The sequence below is a fragment of the Caretta caretta genome, chromosome 8, assembly GCF_965140235.1.
Source record: "Caretta caretta isolate rCarCar2 chromosome 8, rCarCar1.hap1, whole genome shotgun sequence".
Taxonomy (NCBI): domain Eukaryota; kingdom Metazoa; phylum Chordata; order Testudines; family Cheloniidae; genus Caretta; species Caretta caretta.
The window spans coordinates 61,357,195-61,378,086 of NC_134213.1; the positions used below are offsets into that span (position 1 = coordinate 61,357,195).

Sequence of the window (20,892 nt, forward strand, 5' to 3'; positions counted from 1 at the left end):
AGTGCAATCAGTTTTCCCAGAAAGAAAATACACTTATAGCACCATTGAAAATACATTAAGAGTTTATGTCGAAAAGAGATGTACTCTGAATGCATTGCTGTAGCTGCCACTGGGATGTTGCATGATCACATTACTAGTAGTAGAAGTAGTAGCAGTAGTAGGACTAAATACTTATATTATTATAGTACGCAAAGGCCCAGGGCGTCATTGTTCAGGATGCTGTACAAACACACAAAAGGAACAATCCTGTCTTGGAGGGCTTATAATGAATTTGGAAAAAAATTGGCACAGCTTTGTTAGTTGCATGCAGTATAGGGTTTGGTTTTTGTTTTTGTTTTGTTTATTGGTAGGTAGGAAGGAAGTAGGAAAAGGAAAGAGGAGCAAGAGGAACAGGCACAACTTGCCACCTTTCTCTTCATGATCGGTAGGCTGATAACAACACGGGTTCAAGACCAGGAAGTGACCCACAAGATGATGTCTCTGTGAAGATGTTGCTCAGAGTATAAAGAAAGTTTGAGAGATGTTTCCATCTAAACCATGTTTAATTAAATAGCTATTTCTTGCACTGGGGGGATTAAATTAGGCTGGCCATGATCAAAAACAAGCCATGATTGTGAAACAGAAATAATTTGAAAGAAAGTGGTAAAAACAGAATGTCAATTTGCAACCTGCTGTTTGGTTATTTGCATACTAATTGTAATGTTCCTGCTGTCACATTACCTTTAGCTTGAAGATCAGTCAGAAAGAAAAAATCTGCATTACCTGTGACAGTCAGACAGTGGAATGAAAAATGCCAGTGAAGTGAGTTGTTGTTTGTGGCTATTTTTATCTGAGAAGATGTATGGAATGGGACAGCTGACATCTGATTAGCCTGGACAGTTTTTATTTCCTTCCTCATTTATAATTAATATGCTGATTTTGGTCCTTGGGGCAAATTCTGCTCACGATACTCATGAGAGTAATCCAACTGAAGTCAGTAAGATCACTCTGAGTGAAGCAAACAGCACTACTCTCAGGAGGAAAGCATGCAGGATTAGGGCCATTCTTTCTGATTTTCCCCGGTCTGTCATTCTGCTTCCCCATGAGATTTGAAAGCAGTTATATATTCACTGAACTTCCCAGGTATTTGTTATATATTTGATTAAAGTTGTTACATTTACTGATCCAATTTCTCTGCTGGCATAACTCTGCCAAAGGGAGAGAGTTGGTGAGCAGGAGCAGAGAGGTGACAGGCTCACAGATTGTCAGACAATTGACAATGTATAATATATTTTATGGTTTTGATTTGCGTTTTAAAATATATTGACTATATTTAGATTCCATTTATACATATGCAATTTTATTAATTTTGTGTGTATTATTTTGCAGTTATGATGCAAGTAAATTGACAGCTACTTCAATATAATGCTTGCGATTTTATAGCATCAATGCACTAACCTTATAGAAACTCCTCTGAAAACAATGGCACTTACATTATAACATATTAATGCTCCCATGTTGCATCTTGATAAGTATGCAATTAATGAATACTATTATTGTCTGTAATATACTTTCATAACTCTGTGTGGATTAGAACTCACAAACTCCCCTGTGCAGCTCAGTACTAGCTGTGAGAACCTAGATCTCAGGGAATATTTAAGAATATCATATATATTTATAGTAATCATGACTGAGTCAAAAATTTTAAAAAGCCCCTCAATATATTATTCAGAATGAAGAGTTTGACCAGTTTTAGCCATTACCAGCTGTTTAGTCTCTGGAAACACATCTTTTTAAGTCAATATCTATAGTATATATAGGAGCATCATGATAGGAGCATAAGTCCCTGCTAGGATCAATGACTGGCATAAAGAATGTTCCTTAGACGATTTCAGAACAGATTTGTCAGTCAGTCAAGAGCATCATAAACTTCACATTAAAGGTTACTATAACATGTCCAATCAACCCTGAAAGAATCTGCCCTCGCATTTCTACTCCTCAGAAAGAAGCAGCATAGAATTCTTCATTGGGTGTTATGCACCTGCAGAGGAAAGAAATTCCTCCCCATTAAGAATTATGAATAGCCTCCATACCTGATAGACACAGAAGGCCGACAGTGCTTTGGTGAGACAACAATCACCAAGTCTAATTTTAGCTGGACTGAGCACCTGTCCTCATTAGGGGCCATAGCTTCGTGGTCTAAGCATGAGATAGAAAATAACTGGACTTGCATATTTGGAACCTAGCAGGGTCAATTTAGACCCTTCATTGTTCTGAATAAAATGAGTGATTTCCTTACCCAATTTACTCTGTGGGAGTCTTTTGGATGAAGACATTGTTACCAATAATCTCCTCCAACTCACATCTCCTCCTTGGTCTTTTGATTTCCCACCTAGGGTAAGTCTTCACTGCATAGTTAACCCAGGTTCCTACCAGGTTTAGCCCAAACTTCCTTACCATCCACACAGAAGAACCTCTGACCAGGGTTTGGAGGTGCTTAAGCCCAGGCTAGCTTACCTAGAACCTGAGCCCCGGCTATACCTCAGGATGGAAACTGCCCACTTTGCAGTAAGGACATAGGCTAAATCACTCAAGTGCTGATAGTCATACAATCCCCTTCCCACAGTTCTCTGGAAGGACATTTTGTGTCTCCCACAACCGATATAACTGACTGGGAAACAATACGAGAGTATCACAGCACAAAGAACTGTGAGATATGTCCCCTGACACACACAGGCAAGTGCAGAAACAGTGAGGATATAGTAACACTGAGAGTTTGCTATAGAGGTACTCACACGCAGCCTACACTAACCTGGGTGCTCAGAACTGGGTGCTAATCTCGGTATTACCAACTTCAAGAGATCAAAAATCCTGAGTCAGTTGCCCAAAAAATCTTGAGATTTTTTTCTAAAGATTATATTATGGTTTAGATTTTTAAAATATTTTTAAACACACCTCCCCTCCTCCCAGCCCATACCCTGTGTATGTGTGACAGATAGTATTCCCCATTATCCCAGCTATACCGGGTACAGTGAATTTGGCCCCTGCTGCATGAGCTTGCCACATCTGCCCATCCCCTGCACAGCAATTACTTCTGCCCCCAACCTCCAAGACAATCCTCCCCCCAGTCCCCTCCCCCCATCAATTTACCCCCACTCCTCCCGGGGTTTCTCACACACACACACACACCCAGGCTTGAGGGAGCTGCAGCAGGGTCCCTTCCACCCATTCCAGGTGTCAACACGGGATGAGTGTGGGGTGGACTCACTCTGCAATTCCTTCCCCAGACCTCCCTCCATCCTGGGGGCAGGAGCCATCCCCACTTTAGCCACTTGAAGGGTTGGGAGGTATAACCTTCCCAGGGTTGGGGGAGGAGCAGAGGTGCTGTGCCATCCTTATTGGTCCCAGGAGGGAGTGGGGATTAAATAGCAGAGCTACCCAGAGCTACTGGGTTCTTTAGCTCCCTGCTTCACCCTCCCCTCTGTGAGAATGGCTTTGGGTTGCCCAGGGGAGGGGGGAAAAAGAAATGAGGTCTTCCTATAGCAGCTCTGACTGGTTGCTCAGCCCAAGGAGGTGGGCAAATGGGACATGCAGTGAATCAGATGGGGGTTTTCAGAGAGTTAGCAACTTTGAAGTCATGCAGGTTAACTGTGCATTGAAGATATACCCCTTGTGTTTGCCAGCGGTAGCCTAGAATCAACACAAATCAGTGGGATAAAACACCTCTGTCCAGACTGAGCCAGAGAAGGGTATAGGTTCAAGAAACTCATCACCCTTCAGCACCTTTTCTTAGAGGTGAGGAGGTTTTCTTTTCTCCTGTGGACATGAGAGTGAAGTTACCCAAAGACCAATAATATTAACTAAATTTGTAAATAATTTTTACAAAAAAAGAGATAAAATGGAATTAAAACAAGCTGTTTGCTTAACATATCTTGATTTACCCTTCTGATAAGCTAAACCAAATATGGCCATCTCAGCTTAGCTAAGAGGTAAAAGAAATATTTTATATGACTAAAGAGCAAGTTCCTGCTCTGACATCTCTTTGTCAGTGAGATCCTGCTGTTGTGCCCAGAGGGAGGTGAGTGACTCCCCACCTCACTCAGCCAGTTTATTAAACCCCACATCTTGGTCAGCTTGTAGGTCCAACAAGCCCACCTTGATCCAGAGCAGCTACCTCGGCTTTGCAAACCAGTAACCTACACAAACAAGAGAGTTTGGACTCTCTGCTTTCTCTAGGAACCACTGACAATACCAAAACCCTTTAACAATGCCAAATAATTGCTTTTGAAAGGCTTAAGAAACTAGCTTACATACTTCAGATACCAGATTGCACGTCTGCCCCAGACAGTTTCTGCATTGTCCTTTCAAATAGGCAGATTGGCATTTTGCTCAGTACAACACACCTCTCCCACTAATTTTTGGTTATGAACTATGAATTAGGGTATGAGGCCTAGATCCTCTCTCACGATCGTTAAAAATTGAGCCTTTACAAATGTCATGGAAATTTTAGTAAGAGTTTTCTCTGGTGTATGTAACCAAACTCCCCCTCATGCCAATGTGATTCTGTGTGCTGGCGTCAGAGTAACAGCAGTGTTAGTCTGTATTCGCAAAAAGAAAAGGAGTACTTGTGGCACCTTAGAGACTAACCAATTTATTTGAGCATGAGCTTGCGTGAGCTACAGCTCACTTCATCGGATATGAAGTGAGCTGTAGCTCATGCAAGCTCATGCTCAAATAAATTGGTTAGTCTCTAAGGTGCCACAAGTACTCCTTTTCTTTTTGCGTGCTGGTGGTTTCTCTTTATCTGAGGAGTCGTCTACTTCTTCAGTTCACCAAGATTTTTACCTTGAATTTATTAACTCAGAACAATTCACACTTGAAAAGGCTCTTACTGACACTCCCCAACTCTTTGTTTGTTGTCATTTACCTAGGCTGATCCCTTGGGCAGGTCACAAACATTTGCCATTTGCAATCAATTAACTAATAGAAAAATACTCTGAGGCTATGTCTACACTTAAAATGCTACAGAGGTACTGCTGTAGGGCTTCACTGTAGACACTCACTACAGTGACAGGAGGGGTTCTCCCATTGCTATACTTAATCCACTTCTCCGAGAGGCAATAGCTAGGTTGATGGAAGAATTCTTCTGTTTACCTAGTGCTGTCTACCCAGGGGATCGGGTCAGCATAGCTATGTCTCTCAGACGTGTATATTTTCACACCTCTGAGAGACGTTGCTATGTCGATGTAAATTTTCAGTGTAGATCAGGCCTAATTTACACATATCCTCATCTTCACTGCACACAGCGTGGTCTTCATGAGGGGGGAAAATGCTATTTTAGACAAGGCAAATTGTAGTTTTAACATTTAGCTGATTGAAGAAAACCCTAAAGTGTTAAATATACAATTTGCCTTGTCTATGCTAAGATTATAACATTTTAGTTAACAATAAACCTTTTTTTCTAGTGAAGACATGGCCTCAGTGTAGACTTGGCCATACATGTGAGTGGCACAGTCATTCCACTCTGTATATCAATATGTAAAGCACATCTTGGTGAAATCCTAAAATATAGTGATAGGTGGCTTAAAATTATCTAACTAGACAGATTGTGCTATAAATATTGCTGTCCAGTAAAATCTTCAGAAACTGAACATTTAAAAAAAATGGAGCCAGACTAATAAATAGAACATATAAACAAACAACCACTTGACCGCTCTGCATTGGATACCTCCTAGGGTGTAAGACTTACATAATAATGGGTTTTATTCATTGGAGGGACAATGGATAACAGTTCAGGTGTTCAGCAAGTCTGTTTTAGACCATATTCCACATGCACCAAGTCTGGAAGGAAGGAAGGAGCACTTAAAATTATTATTAACTAGTTTGGAAAAGATCTTATTCTGCCCTGACAGGTTCCTAGATTTAGATACATCAGCCCAGAATTGAAATTTTATTGAGTAATTGTATTCTTGTGCTTTCTTAGAAATGGGAGAGGGGGAGCCTCCAACACCAGTGGGAAACAAAAAAGACAGATTATTACAGCTTTAACAAATACTTAATCAAAACCTTGTTAAGAAGCAAAACTATGAACGGATCCAGATATTTATACTAGTAAGAAACTGAGAAATAGCCTATTTATCACACCATTGCTAGTGTGATAACCTTTTAGATAATTTTAGTTATTGCAAGCAAAAAGTGTCATATAAATTAATGGTTAATCCATTCGAAGTTGAGAAGAAATCCAGCACTCCACTACAGAACAGTGACTAATATCTCTCCTGCACCTTTATTATAGTTCAGCCAATTGCAAACATTATTACTACTGTCTCCTAGATTAATAATCAAGTTGCCAGTGTCAAATTACATTCTACTTTGCAGTACTCTATGGTTATCTGTACGCTAAAAAAAGTCAGGCTTTCTTTTAACCTTTTACTGTTTGATATATGGTGCAATGCTGTAAGTTACTCATCTTGCTTCGTTAATGAGGTGATGATGACATGTTCCAAGCAACAGAAAAACTAACATAGACTGCACAGGCAAAAGATCACAATGCTATTTTCAAGGGTAGATGTTGTTTCCACAGGTCAACCCCTAAGGAAACAATGGCATGGTCTGAGACTGTGGATACACTACTGGCAAATAAAGGTAAGAAGTACTGTAAAAACATATCTACTGACTGTTTACTGGAGGTCATGGAGAGCTTTGGCACCAACTTCAGTGGGAGCAGATTCCAGCCCAGAGATGTTATAATTAAATGGCAGTTTGATCTAAATATGACACCTACGGTTAGTTTTAAAAATTACTAGCTACATTTAAAAAAAAATACACAAATTAGAACCTCACTGAAGAATCTGGACCTATTAAGATTATTTCAATGGTGTTGCACGGACAGAATGGAGGGCAGAATTTGGCCAACTCTTACTTGGGAATGTTTTCCACTCTCCTTGCCCATCCTCCATTGCAGCTGAACTGATTTTACTCAAACCTCCCTTCCAACCATCCTGCCCGCCCCCTACTCCCCAGTTCATCTTCATGCAGAGACAGAACAAAAACAAAACATTCAGCCAAAAGGTGAAAATTTAGGGAAGTTATGAAAAGCAAGAGGATAGGCTGGAAACAGTTAACTATAGGGGTTGTGCTGTCATTCCTGCAACATTTCACCCTTACATTGGCCTATGTTGTTCCTGGGTTGTGTGGTTTTTCATGGGGCTCCTTTGTTTGGTGGCTTCTTTGTATGGCAGGTGGAAGAGTTTTTTGTTTGTTTGTTTGTGTTTTTTTGCCTTAGTTCCTCAGTATTTAATGAATGCCTGTCTCAAGTGGTACATGCTGTGTCAAGCAGCAGCTTTCCAATTGGTCTCTGCAATTCAGATCATACACTACTCCTAACTTATCAGTCATTGTTTCTGGCCATCCTCTCCCTTGGCCCAGGACCTGATTTAGTCCAGATAACGAGAGGTGCTATGTGCTATCTATACAGAATAAAAGACAGCGCTTGCCCCAAAGAGCTGCCCTTTTTGTACCATCTTGGCTCTTCCACTAGTTGTGACCTAGCAGAAGGTTTTATTTTGCTCTCACTGAAGTTAATTGTAAAAGTCACATTGACCTCAGTGGGAGCAGGATCAGTCTAGAGTTCTGTAACAAGGAAACTACTGATAGACAAAATTCCCATCATCATTCCCATCTCGGTGTCAATTTCAATACAAATCCTGTACAGCTTTCAAGAACATAATGAAATTCTCTGCGTTTAAAGTACAGTTGCCAGATGGAGTTTTCAGTTGAAAGGCATAAAGTCTTAAAACTTGAATTTAAATTGCATTCTTAAATATTCCCTTTTCATTTACATGGACTTTAAATAAAATTACAGTTTCACTCTCCCCAAATAAGTTTTCAGTTTCCACAGACTATCTCAGGATCAGTCTGAAATGGATTTCCTGAATGGGAGAAAATTCTTTTCAAATGACAAGATATGGAATACAGGATTATTACTTCTTATCTGTATTACCTTGTAGTACCTACAGGCCCCAACCAAGATTAAAACTCCACTACAGTTGGCACTAGAGAAACACACAGAAAGAGAGACTCCAAACCCTGGAGTTCTTATCATCTAAACAGAGAAGATTAACTGGATTTCCTGGATATCCCCGGTCTACTAATGGGGAACTGAGGCAAAGAGAGATTAAGCGAGTTCACAAGGCCAAACTGGAATTCTGTGGCGGAGCCAGGAACTGAATGGGCATCTCCCAGGTCCCAATATACTGCTTAAATCTCAAAACCTTTTCTGATGGTGTATAATTTTCATATGAACTACGGGTAATACTGTAAATAGTGGAAAGTTAAGATTTTTCATGAATTAGTCAATCTTTCTAATACAAGTAAATATCTTCCCATTAAAATTACTTTTCACATGTCAAATTCTGCAGTTCTGAGTTGGAAAAAACTCTCATTGATTAATTTGAATTTTGAAGGGTTGAGGGGGGGAAGCAAACAGAAACCAACTATCTTTCTTCAATGGGAGTTTGTCTGAGTGATCAATCCCCAAATGTTGACATTTGGTTATGTTGATATAGCTAAATCCTGTGGTCCTTTCTCAGACAAGATTCCCATTAAATTCGAAGTTCCAAAATCAGCCTTCTGTTATACTCGGACAATTACACTGAAATGGAAGCAGTTTTGTTTGAGTCTAACAAAAGGCTGAATTTGTCCCAGGTGTTTGTAGACTGAATAAGGACAGAAGGATTCAATTTTTGGACCCTAACATGATTTACCCTCTGGACTGCTACATAGATTATATAGGTCTTCTAATTTATTTTTCTATTTCTCCAGATGGCTTGGCTGCCTTTAGAACATTCCTGAAGTCCGAGTTCAGTGAGGAGAACATTGACTTCTGGATGGCCTCTGAGGACTTCAAGAAAACTAAGTCTTCTGCTAAAATTGCCTCAAAAGCCCAAAAGATTTATTCAGAATTTATCCAGGCTGATGCTCCAAGGGAGGTAAAACAGTCATTTTTACTTTCCTCAGATAGTTTCCAGGGATAGTCCTCAAGCTGCAAAGCTCAGATCCAGAATGTAATGATATTCAAGATCACAGTGTGTCTACAACAGGATGCATTTATGAAAGACAAGTAACTACAACTACAGACAACCAAACAGGCTTCCAAACAGCTTGAGTTCCAGCTTTGCTTTTCTCATTTACGAGAGAATACACCCTTCTTAGAACTCTTAAAAGCACACAGAGACATCTAGTGTCTGAATATACACTTCAGGTAAACATTACACAGGATTTGGGTTCAGTGCTACCTCTTAATGCATGCACTCTCATTTTGATGCATGGAGAAGTATGCATTATTGCAAACTCAATTTTATCATGACTCTAGCAATTTTGGGGCTCTTTTTACCTCTCATATGAGGGTAGCCTTTCATCATGTTAACTCGTGATTTTTCCCTTACTCGGAATAACTGTCTTCAACTCTCAAGGGGGTTGAAAAGAGTATGATGGCAATTTCCCTACAGTCTATGTGCTTGCTGAAGTGAGGCTGCCTGTAATAAATGTGGCTGCCACCTCCCACAGGCAAAATGGCTCCCACTCTAGACAAGAGAGTTAGGAAATGGACTGTGAGGAGCATCAGAGACCCTATAAAAGGTTCATGTGCAGAATGTGGGAGGAGCAGGACACTGGCAGGTGGGGTGGGGGAGAAGCAGACTTCCTCTGCAATTCTAATGAAGGGTAAAGGGAGGCTGAAGAAGGTGGAGTGATAGTGATGGGGTAGTAGAGAGATTAGATGGCAGCTCCCTCACGTTAGGGGTGGAGGAGGGCAAGAAGAGCCCTCTCTGAGTAATCAGGGGAAGGACACATTTTTGCATGTATATCTGAGGCTGAATTTTGACCCTTAAAAGCTCTCACACACTTTGGGGGCAGGTGGCATCCCCCTAAAGCTTCAAAAATCCATAAGGCACATAAAAACCCTCACAAATGTCTTAGTTTACATTAGCATCTCATGATTATTTAGCCAATCTCATGATTTTTGAAAGGTTGGGGTTGGCAATAGTGGCTGTGCATTTACTTTTCTTTGCTTTTCATTGACAATATGCTTTTTATGGTACGATAAACTACATTCCTTCCACAAAGTAAATTAAAGTGCGCTACTGGCTACTATTTGTTCATTTCCTTTAACAGAGATTTTTGATGTTATGAATATTGAAACAGTCCCTTTGAAATATTCCTTCCACAATGTTCAATTTGATCACGAAAGAAAATGTTTTGTGTGAATGAAGAAATATGTGAATTAATTACCTTATGATGTGTGCTCCCTCCGTGGCCTTTGCACTGATCCTTCTGCTTTTGATAGTGACAGTGTTTTGAATGTCCTGATGTCTTATGACTGATCAAAGCTCTTTTATATTATTATTATTACAAACAATATTACAAAAATGATAGGCCAAATCCTATAATTTTTGTCTTGCTGAAGTCAATGAGAGTTGCAGGGACTCAATACCTCTGAATTTGGAGCATGAAAACCATGAGTGAAATTATCTAGCTGAAACTGCAGATGATAGCAAAAAGGATATTATTATAATAAAATGCTGGTAGCACCAAGTAGGAGTAACTAAATGACAGGGCCTCTAATTTAGTACTTATCTGCTCAGGTATCCCCCTTTTTAAAAATTATTTTATGACATATCCTTTCTTCTGCATGAGATAAAGTAACACTCAGACTTTACTTTTTTTAAAAGCAAAACAAAACATTAAAATGTCCTTTAAGACTACATTATATATAAGGTCCTTCATTTTCAGTTTTTACCCATTTTTCCCGAAAAATTCCTGAGTTTAAAAAAAATTATTTGACTTTTACTAATTTTCACCCAAATTTTGGACATGCCAGAAGTCCCTGGACCCAACTCCTCAATCAGGAAGGAGACATGGTGGATTGGTCCCTCCATGCAGAGTCCCTGCCAGATGGCATGGTGTGCCGTTGCAGAGACGGATATTCTGGTTGGTTGCGCTGCTCTGAAGTTAGTAAGCAAAATTAGCAGAGAGCTGGGTCCTGGCAGCAAAGACCACCTGACCTGACCTTTGCAGCAACAGGTCCACAAGGAACAGAAGGCTTCCTTAACTGCTAAACTGTGGTGAGTAACAGGCACCTCTTCCTTGGTGCCCCCTGTGAGTACTGAGCACCCCTTCAACACCCTCTCTCCTCTGGTTGCTGCCCCTTGTGAGTACCAGATACCCTCCTCCCCTTTGAGGCACTTCTCTCCTCTCACCCACTATCCCCAGGCACCCCACCACCTTATGCTCCCTTCCTGCTCCGGGCACCCCACAGTCCCTGCCAACTGCCTCTCCTGAGAACCTCGCACACTGTTCTCCTCCAAACATTCCCCTACCACCTGCCTGCTGCCTCCCATGAATACAGGGCACCTACCCTCACTGAACAGCCCCTGCTTGCTGCCCCCCTTGAGTGCCAGATGTAACAGAATGCTAAACTGTATTATATTGTTCACTAGGAGGTGTCATGTGTAACATACTTTCATTAAGCTCACAACAGCCATCCTTCCTAGCAGTGCAACAGAGTATCTTTTAGTGAACACATCTTGGGAGACAGGCCAGTCCTTGCCTACAGACAGCCCCGCAACCTGAAGCAAATACTCACCAACAACCACATACCACACAACAGAACCACTAACCCAGGAACTTATCCTTGCAACAAAGCCCGTTGCCAATTGTGCCCACATATCTATTCAGGGGACACCATCACAGGGCCTAATAACATCAGCCACACTATCAGAGGCTCGTTCACCTGCACATCCACCAATGTGATATATGCCATCATGTGCCAGCAATGCCCCTCTGCCATGTACATTGGTCAAACTGGACAGTCTCTACGTAAAAGAATAAATGGACACAAATCAGATGTCAAGAATTATAACATTCATAAACCAGTCGGAGAACACTTCAATCTCTCTGGTCACGCAATCACAGACATGAAGGTCGCTATCTTAAAACAAAAAAACTTCAAATCCCAGACTCCAGCGAGAAACTGCTGAATTGGAATTCATTTGCAAATTGGATACTATTAATTTAGGCTTAAATAGAGACTGGGAGTGGCTAAGTCATTATGCAAGGTAGCCTATTTCCTCTTGTTTTTTCCTACCCCCCCTCCCCCAGATGTTCTGGTTAAACTTGGATTTAAACTTGGAGAGTGGTCAGTTTGGATGAGCTATTACCAGCAGGAGAGTGAGTTTGTGTGTGTATGGGGGTGGGGGGGATGTGAGAAAACCTGGATTTGTGCAGGAAATAGCCCAACTTGATTATCATGCACATTGTGTAAAGAGTTGTCACTTTGGATGGGCTATCACCAGCAGGAGAGTGAATTTGTGTGGGGGGGTGGAGGGTGAGAAAACCTGGATTTGTGCTGGAAATGGCCCAACCTGATGATCACTTTAGATAAGCTATTACCAGCAGGACAGTGGGGTGGGAGGAGGTATTGTTTCATATTCTCTGTGTATATATAAAGTCTGCTGCAGTTTCCACGGTATGCATCTGATGAAGTGAGCTGTAGCTCATGAAAGCTCATGCTCAAATAAATTGGTTAGTCTCTAAGGTGCCACAAGTACTCCTTTTCTTTTTGCGAATACAGACTAACACGGCTGTTACTCTGAAACATCTCTGGTGTGGCTCTCTAAGAAGGAAACTCTGTAAACAGTCCATATCTGGTGCAAGAGTCTGACATTCTAGTAGCAGCCCTGCAGCCTACTCAGTACAAGAAGCACATGACATTGTGTCAGAAGTAAAGGTAGTCTAACTGGTGCCAGAGGAGAGTACAAATAGAAGAAAATTAGCAACAAGGTTGCAAACAGAAAGAACAAAGCAACAAATATTGCGGGATCAATCTAATCAACAAGCCACTTCTCAGTGCCCCTGAGAAATTCCGTTTTCTAGGAACTTTAGAATGGACAGACTGAAAGCAGTACTTTGCAATATTTTGAACTGCTACAAAACTCCACCGGAAACTGGAGATATTCAGGTATCTTCTTTAATTTATGCTATGGGGAAGCAGTCAAAGCATATCTTTAAATCTTTTGCCTTTACTGAAGATTGTCACAAAGATTATTATGAAAGGGTTCTGTATGTTTTTGATTTCATACTTTACACCTCAGAGAAATGTGGCTTATGAAAGAGCATGTTTTCATCAGAGAATTCAAGAACCAGGAGAAAATGTTGACTCTTTTATAAGAGTTCTGCATACTTTGGCTGAAAACTCTGATTTTGGGACTGCAAAACATGAAAACATCAGAGACAGACTAATCATTGATCCTAAAGATAAAAGCATTTCACAGGAACTACAATTAAAGACAGATTTAAATCTACAAACTGCTACCCCCTTAGCAAAACAGTCTGAACTAGTCAAACAGCAGAAGAAGAGGCAGGAGCAACTTGAAAAACCTGAAACTAGCTTAGAAGCTATAAACAGACACACCATGAGAGCTAAAAATCATTAATATAGAAGCCCTGAGGCTATGAGGGAGTCCCAGGCTACCAAGAATTTCAGACTAAATGCAGAGGATTTGGAAAAATTCATAGCTTAAGATGCATGTCATGCTAAACATGAAATATGTAATAAATGCACAAAATATGGACATTTTGCAGCTGTTTGCCATACCAAGGCAGTCAGGGAGTTGACTAATATTTCAGACAATCAAGAGCCATTGTTTCTGGGATCTATCACATGTGGTGACACATAGCCTGCCTGGAAAGTGAAACTGAATATTCATGGAAAGGTTATTATGTGCCAGTTTACCACAGAAACAATTTACGAAGACAAAAGTTTTGCATTCAGAATGTACATGATCAAAGGATCAAAGATCAACAATCTAACCAGACACATCATGGCAGGCCTAGTGAGAAAGGTGTGAGAACTCAAAATATTTGGAGATATTGGGCTTTTAAAAGGAGATCCAGTACAAATAACCTTAAAAGACAATGCTTGCAGGATTCATATCCCATTGTTTCATAACGTAGAAACTAGATTAAAGAGAATGGAGCAGATAGGCATTATTGAGAAAATCTGAACGAACACCATGTGCTCCAGTAATCCTGTTTATAAAGAAAAATGGAAAAATACAAATCTGTATGGATCTTAAAGATTTAATTAAACAGCTGTGAGAGAAAAACAGATCCTCCCACAATGGATGACTTCCTCCCCAAAGCAAAGGAGCCACAGTATTCTCCAAACTGGATGCCTCAAACAGAGTCTGGCTACTTCCTTTAGCCAAAGAGTTCTAAACTGGCTACATTCATCATACCCTTTGGGAGATTTTGCTTTTGAAGATTAGCTTTTGGGATTACCAGTTGTCAAGGTTCCTCCCCCACTCTGAACTCTAGGGTACAGATGTGGGGACCTGCATGAAAAACCTCCTAAGCTTATCTTTACCAGCTTAGGTCAAAACTTTCCCAAGGTACAAAATATTCCCCCCGTTGTCCTTGGACTGGCCGCTACCACCACCAAACTAATACTGGTTACTGGGGAAGAGCTGTTTGGACGCATCCTTCCCCCCAAAATACTTCCCAAAACCTTGCACCCCACTTCCTGGACAAGGTTTGGTAAAAAGCCTCACCAATTTGCCTAGGTGACTACAGACCCAGACCCTTGGATCTTAAGAACAATGAACAATCCTCCCAACACTGCACCCCCCCTTTCCTGGGAAATGTTGGATAAAAAGCCTCACCAATTTGCATAGGTGACCACAGACCCAAACCCTTGGATCTGAGAACAATGAAAAAGCATTCAGTTTTTTTTTACAAGAAGACTTTTAATAAAAAATAGAAGTAAATAGAAATAAAGAAATCCCCCCTGTAAAATCAGGATGGTAGATATCTTACAGGGTAATTAGATTCAAAAACATAGAGAACCCTTCTAGGCAAAACCTTAAGTTACAAAAAAGATACACAGACAGAAATAGTTATTCTATTCAGCACAATTCTTTTCTCAGCCATTTAAAGAAATCATAATCTAACACACACCTAGCTAGATTACTTACTAAAAGTTCTAAGACTCCATTCCTGGTCTATCCCCGACAAAGACCAGCATATAGACAGACACAGACCCTTTGTTTCTCTCCCTCCTCCCAGCTTTTGAAAGTATCTTGTCTCCTCATTGGTCATTTTGGTCAGGTGCCAGCGAGGTTACCTTTAGCTTCTTAACCCTTTACAGGTGAGAGGATTTTTCCTCTGGCCAGGAGGGATTTCAAAGGGGTTTACCCTTCCCTTTATATTTATGACACCAGTGCACCTGAAATTTTCCAAAGAAAGATGGCAGAACTGTTAAGAAACACAAATGAAGTTGTAGTTTTCATGGATGATATTTTAATATATGGGTCCTTTGATGGAAGAACACAACAAAACCCTTAGTAAAGTTCTAAGCCTAATCAGTCAGTCTGGACTGAAGCTAAACAAAGAAAAAATCATTTTCCAAATATCTCAAATTGAGTTTTTAGGACAGACAATGAACCAAGATGGAATCAGTCGTAGCTCTGAGAAAGTAAAAGCTATTTGAGAATTGAATGCACCAACAAATGTACCTGAACTGAGACGTGTACTGAGGATGGTAAATTATTTTGGTCGATACCTACATGACCTTTCTATAGTGACAAAACCACCGAATGAACCTTTAAAATCCACATCTTTGCTATGGGGGTCAAATCAAGAAATTGCCTTCAGAAAGGTAAAAGAAATTACCTCAACAGCTCCAGTACTCAAGTACTGTGATGTGACCAAACCCACAATGGTCAGTCCAGATGCAAGCAGCTATGGGGCAGGTGGTGTATCATTGCAACAACATGGATCTGAATGGAAGCCAGTTGCATTTTGCTCTCACACACTCATAGAAGCAGAAAAACTATATGCACAGATTGAAAAGGAGTGTCTGGGAAGCCTAGGATATGTGAGAATTTTTACAAATAGCTGTATGGACTGGATTCTTTTACACTGATAACAGACTAAAAGCCACTTGTAACTCCCATCAATGGAAAAGACTGGGATCAAGCACCACTGTGATGCCAGCATCTATCAATAACGTTAATGTGATTTAACCCAGTTGCTACATGTGTTCCTGGCAAAAATCAGGTAGTAGCAGACACACAGTTCCAGAGCCCAGCATCACCTGTGATCTTGAAGATGATGTAAAGGCACACATGGATGCTATGGATAAGAGAGTCTCAGTATCAGAAAAGAGACTACACCAGGTACAAAAAAACAATCTTGGCAGACATGCAGCTTCAAGAAGTTCTAAGTTACATTAGCTACTTGGGCCAGCTGGCCTTAAACAGCATGAAGGAAGTGACAGGAGCCTAGTTTGCAGTACATGGACAATTAAGCGAGCCAGATGGACTAATGATTAAAGGCGATTACACTGTAGTTCCAAACAAAATGAGAGGTGAAATTCTAAACCTCATCCATGAACAACATCAAGGATTAACTAAATACCATGAACAGGTCAACCAGGCAGTGTGGTGGCCGGGCATCAGCAAAGACAAAGAATAAAGTGTCTGCATGTGAAAGTTGCAGAACTAATAGACCAAAACAACATAAAGAAGCTTTAATAAACCCTCCTCTACCACAGACAGACCTGGAAGAGACTAGCTGCAGATTTGTGTGATTTCAGAGGACATCATTACCTGGTTGTAGTGGACTATTTTTCCAAGTATATAAAAATAATGTATTGAAAAGACATAACATATCACAGTGTTATTGAGAAACTGAAGTGCACTTTTGCTCATTTCAGTATTCCAGAACAACTAGTGATGGACAACGGACAGCAATTCATACAGCAGAATTCAAATAATTCTGAATGAAATATGATTTTGATTGTATTACTAGCAACCTACAAGTGAATGGAGATGCTGAGACAGCTGTACAGACAGCCAAGAAAATCCTGCAACAGGAAGATCCATTCCTCGCTCTTCTGAGCTGTAGATCAACACCAATAGCAGCTATTGGATATAGTCCAGCACAACTCCTGGTGGAAAGACAACTCAGAACGACTGTTCCAACTTCGGAAGAGAGTCTATCTCCAAAGTAGCTGGACAGAAAGAGAGAAGCCAAATCAGATAAAAAGGCAAAAAAGAGCTTCCAAACAAATTTCATAACAGATGTCTCTCAGAACTACCAGATCTAGAACCTGGCATCTGTGTTTGTGTCAAAGTGGATGGAGAAAAAGGATAGACAATTCCAGCTGTCACAAAGAAAAAGAATTAATTACCTAAACCATATATGATTGAGACAGACAGTGGAGAGTTCAACAGAAACTCTCAACATCTACAGTTTGTTCCTCATTAAAAAATAATCAGAGCAAGCAAATTCTACAGGTGGCAGACACGGAACATAGCCAGTCATTGAAACTAATGGACAGCCGGGGACCATGTTGAAATATGTTTGAGTTTTATAATTAGAAAACCAGTATGATTCAGAGATACTTAACAGACTGATCTACTGAACTCTAAAGATAACATGATTATGTAAAATGGTAGAAATATAAAAAACTTAAAGGGGAGATGTAATAGAATGTTAGATGGTATTGTACTGTGTACAAGGAGTACATGACACCAGGCACACTTCGTCCCCACTCCCTGCCCACTGCATCCTATGAGTTTTGGCCTCCATGATTTCAGCACAGCCCTAGCTAGGTGATACCACCCAGACAGGAGTCCCAGAACACAGAGCCCAATGCACTTCCCCTACTGGACAGAGACCCTGGCACTCTTCTGACTCCCAAGCCCTGTGTCCCATCTCTGTGACAGGAGAGATGATTATTTGGGGATGCGGGTTCTGGTCAAGTAACATTGCTGGTCTATTCTCTCCAGTGGCTGTCAGGTGACAGTGACCCATTCTGAGTGCTGGAGGAGTGTAAGTCACCAACAGTTAACTGTTTTAAAAATAAAAGTTCTATTCCTGTAATGGAAAATTAGAAATAATAGTTTCATAAATATTTGGAGAAAAATACCTGCCTGATGATAAAAGTATCAATAAATCTTCACACTGATAAATCCAAGGAATGCACCAAATTGTGATAAAATACATGCTTTCATAAACAGAAAAACAGTTTATCAATCCAGATTCAGAAGCAGATAAATTATTCAGCTATTGTGTGTAGTTCAACTACAGTTTGGTCCCTGGCCTATCAAGCATTCAGCAGATAATAAAATCAATCAATTTTATTGGTCTAATTTTACATTTCTGTGGGTGTAATGGTGCACTAACTATGGACTAGACAGTGACTTGGTCTATGTGCCCACACAGAATGAGCACCCCCTCATACACTACACAACTCTGAGCAGACCATTTGTATCTTGGTCCAGGTACACAGTTGTAAATGTTGCTGAACACTGCATTACACCCTTCCCAGAGGCAATCCTGTGTGTTCATCCTGCTCTCATGGACCACAGTTTTATTATTATTGTTAATAATTAGCCAATTAAAGAACAGGTAGGGAGTCTATTTTTACCTCAAAATACTCTTATTACTTCCTTTATGATTAATAAGTTACACATCTGTGATTCATGGGGAGAACAGAACTCCCTTTAGTTAATAGTTAACATTCAGATAGCCCTAGAATGGCTGGAGAATTAAGGTATCTCGGTTGATTGAGTTGTGTGTGTTATAGAACATTTTTTGCAAAGGGTAGGTCTCTGAAAGGAAATGCAAATGCTTTCCTTTTGGTATTATAAAGAGCTAGAATTTCTTGCCTTGATCTACACTTAGATAATCAAAAGCATTTTTAACATCTTTCTGTAGTGATAGGATCTCTTTAAGCCCAGGGAGCCAAAATAAACTAATATTCAATAGACTAGAAAATAAAGGCACTAACTACATGCTAGTTTGCATCAGAGAGCATATTCTGAGAAAAAATTCAAATAGTATTTGCACCACTCACGAATACAAACTTCAATTCTCCAGTAAAATTTAAACTAATTTTATGACACCTTACTTCCACAGATTAATATTGACTTCGCTACCAGAGACCACATTTCACAGAATATCTCAGAACCAACCCTGAAATGTTTTGATGATGCTCAGAGACTGATCTATAGTCTCATGGCCAAGGACTCTTTCCCTAGGTTTCTAAGGTCAGAAGTTTATAAGGAACTGGTAAATAAGCAACAGAATGGAAACCAGAAAAGATGGCTCTCATTTTTGTGAATAAGGTAAATATCAAAGACACAAGGATTATGAATCTTCTCAATTGCAACTAAGTATAGCATAATACATTGTTAAAGTGGTTATGCACACTACATATAAGAATTCCCATTTGCTTTTGAATTACAAAATGCACTATACTAAAATGTACAACAATATTACTACTAACAGAGTTGGCTGGGAATTTTTCAATGAAATGTTTTGCAGCAAAAATGCTGATTCATCAAAACAGAAACTTTCCATGGGAAAGTTTCTCAACTCAATTTTTTTTTGAAAAGGTACAAAATTGTTAGTTTGAAATGACTTTTCATTTTGAATTTTAAGCTTAGTAGGACACAAATAGAAAAATGGTTGAAATCAAAACAAACCAAATATTTCTGGTCAGTTTTGATTCACCCTAACCAAAATTGGGGGGGATGTTTGGATCAGGAAAATTTTCAATATTTTGACTTTTTATCTCAATTGGAGACAGGAAAATATTTTCAAATCTCAAAAATTTCTGCAGGATTGAAATATGTTTCCTGGATAGCTCTAATTTATGATTTTACTCCAAAAAGTTTAAAAATCTAGTATTTAATATTTAAGTTTGTTGAGCCCTCTCAGTTCACCAACAGTCTGTATGAGGTAGCACCCAAACCTGAAGAGGACTACTTGCACAACACTGGGAGCAACCTGGATAGAAACTGGCCGGGGAAGAGGTACAGACAGAACTGTATAAAAACATCCAACCTATTATAGATAATTAAGAGCCTGTATAAATCACGATTTTATGGACTGCACAGAAATTGTAAAATTAGCTCAATACTGCAATTTTTCCAAGGCGTAAGCACCCATCCCTGCTTCCACCTCCCTGATGAGGCCACAGGGGTGCATGGGGTAGTTAGCAGAGTAGTTCCAGAAGGAAGATGGGCAGGGGTAGGCCAGATGTATCCCGGGAGTGGGGTGTGCACAGCCAATCCTATCCTGGTGTGCTCCATGCTCAGCTCCAGTCCAGGCCCCCACTGCTGCTTTCCGTCCAGCTGGCAGGAAGAAGGGGGTGGTGCTGACAATGCAGTGACTAGGAACCCTAGCCCACCCCACAGCAGCCCCCACAGGCCTGGGGCAGACACCAGAGTGCTGGCTGGCAAGGAGCTGAGACCAGGATCCACCCCCGTGCTGTAACCAGCATAGTAGCCAGACTTGCTACTGTTTGAAACAGGAGCAGGTGTGTGAGGGGGCCCTGCCCTACTGGTGTATGGATACTGGTCTCAACTCCTTGATAGCTGGTGGGCCTGTGGGGGCTGCTGTGAGGCAGGGCAAGCCAGGTTTCCGAATCACCAGGCTGTCATCATCGGTTCTCTCTTCCCACCAGCTGGACGGGAAGCAGCAATGGTGGCTTGGGCTGGAGCTAAGCATGGAGTGTGTCAGACCCAAATTCCTGTCCCAGGTCAGACCAGTCAGAGCCACATGGTTCATCTGCACACTGAGTTGCCTCTCGCTGCTCATTCAGGTGGTGTTTGTCATCCTGGCCATTAGTGTCTCAAACCCCAGCCCACCCTCCTTCCTTCCCTCCTGGGACAGGACTGGCCACCACTTCCCCATCCCCCCCCCCCCCCCCCCCCCCCAGGATGGGACCAGACTGCCCAAGGGCAGCTGTGGCCTTCCTGCTGTTGGGAAAATTGAAGCAGTTTGGAGGGAGGGGGACTCAGCAGCCCTGCAAACCCTGTGAAATACAAACATTTGCCGATA

At 40.8% G+C, this 20,892-nt stretch overlaps 1 protein-coding gene across 1 annotated transcript; it reads left to right on the forward strand.

Moving 5' to 3' along the window:
- Positions 1 to 790: 790 nt before the first annotated feature.
- On the forward strand, positions 791 to 19,167 carry RGS21 (regulator of G protein signaling 21). The gene is made up of 4 exons (XM_048860417.2): positions 791 to 801; positions 6,548 to 6,624; positions 8,803 to 8,969; positions 18,964 to 19,167. Exons 1-4 carry the CDS (start codon positions 791 to 793, stop codon positions 19,165 to 19,167), a joined length of 459 nt encoding a protein of 152 aa, XP_048716374.2.
- The last annotated feature ends 1,725 nt before the right edge of the window (positions 19,168 to 20,892 follow it).

What these genes read in the sequence shown, in the direction of transcription:
- RGS21 (XM_048860417.2), top strand. An exon ending in TACACTACTGGCAAATAAAG is followed by an intron (nt 6,625 to 8,802) that starts GTAAGAAGTACT and finishes CTATTTCTCCAG; the next exon opens with ATGGCTTGGCTGCCTTTAGA. An exon ending in AGGCTGATGCTCCAAGGGAG is followed by an intron (nt 8,970 to 18,963) that starts GTAAAACAGTCA and finishes TTACTTCCACAG; the next exon opens with ATTAATATTGACTTCGCTAC.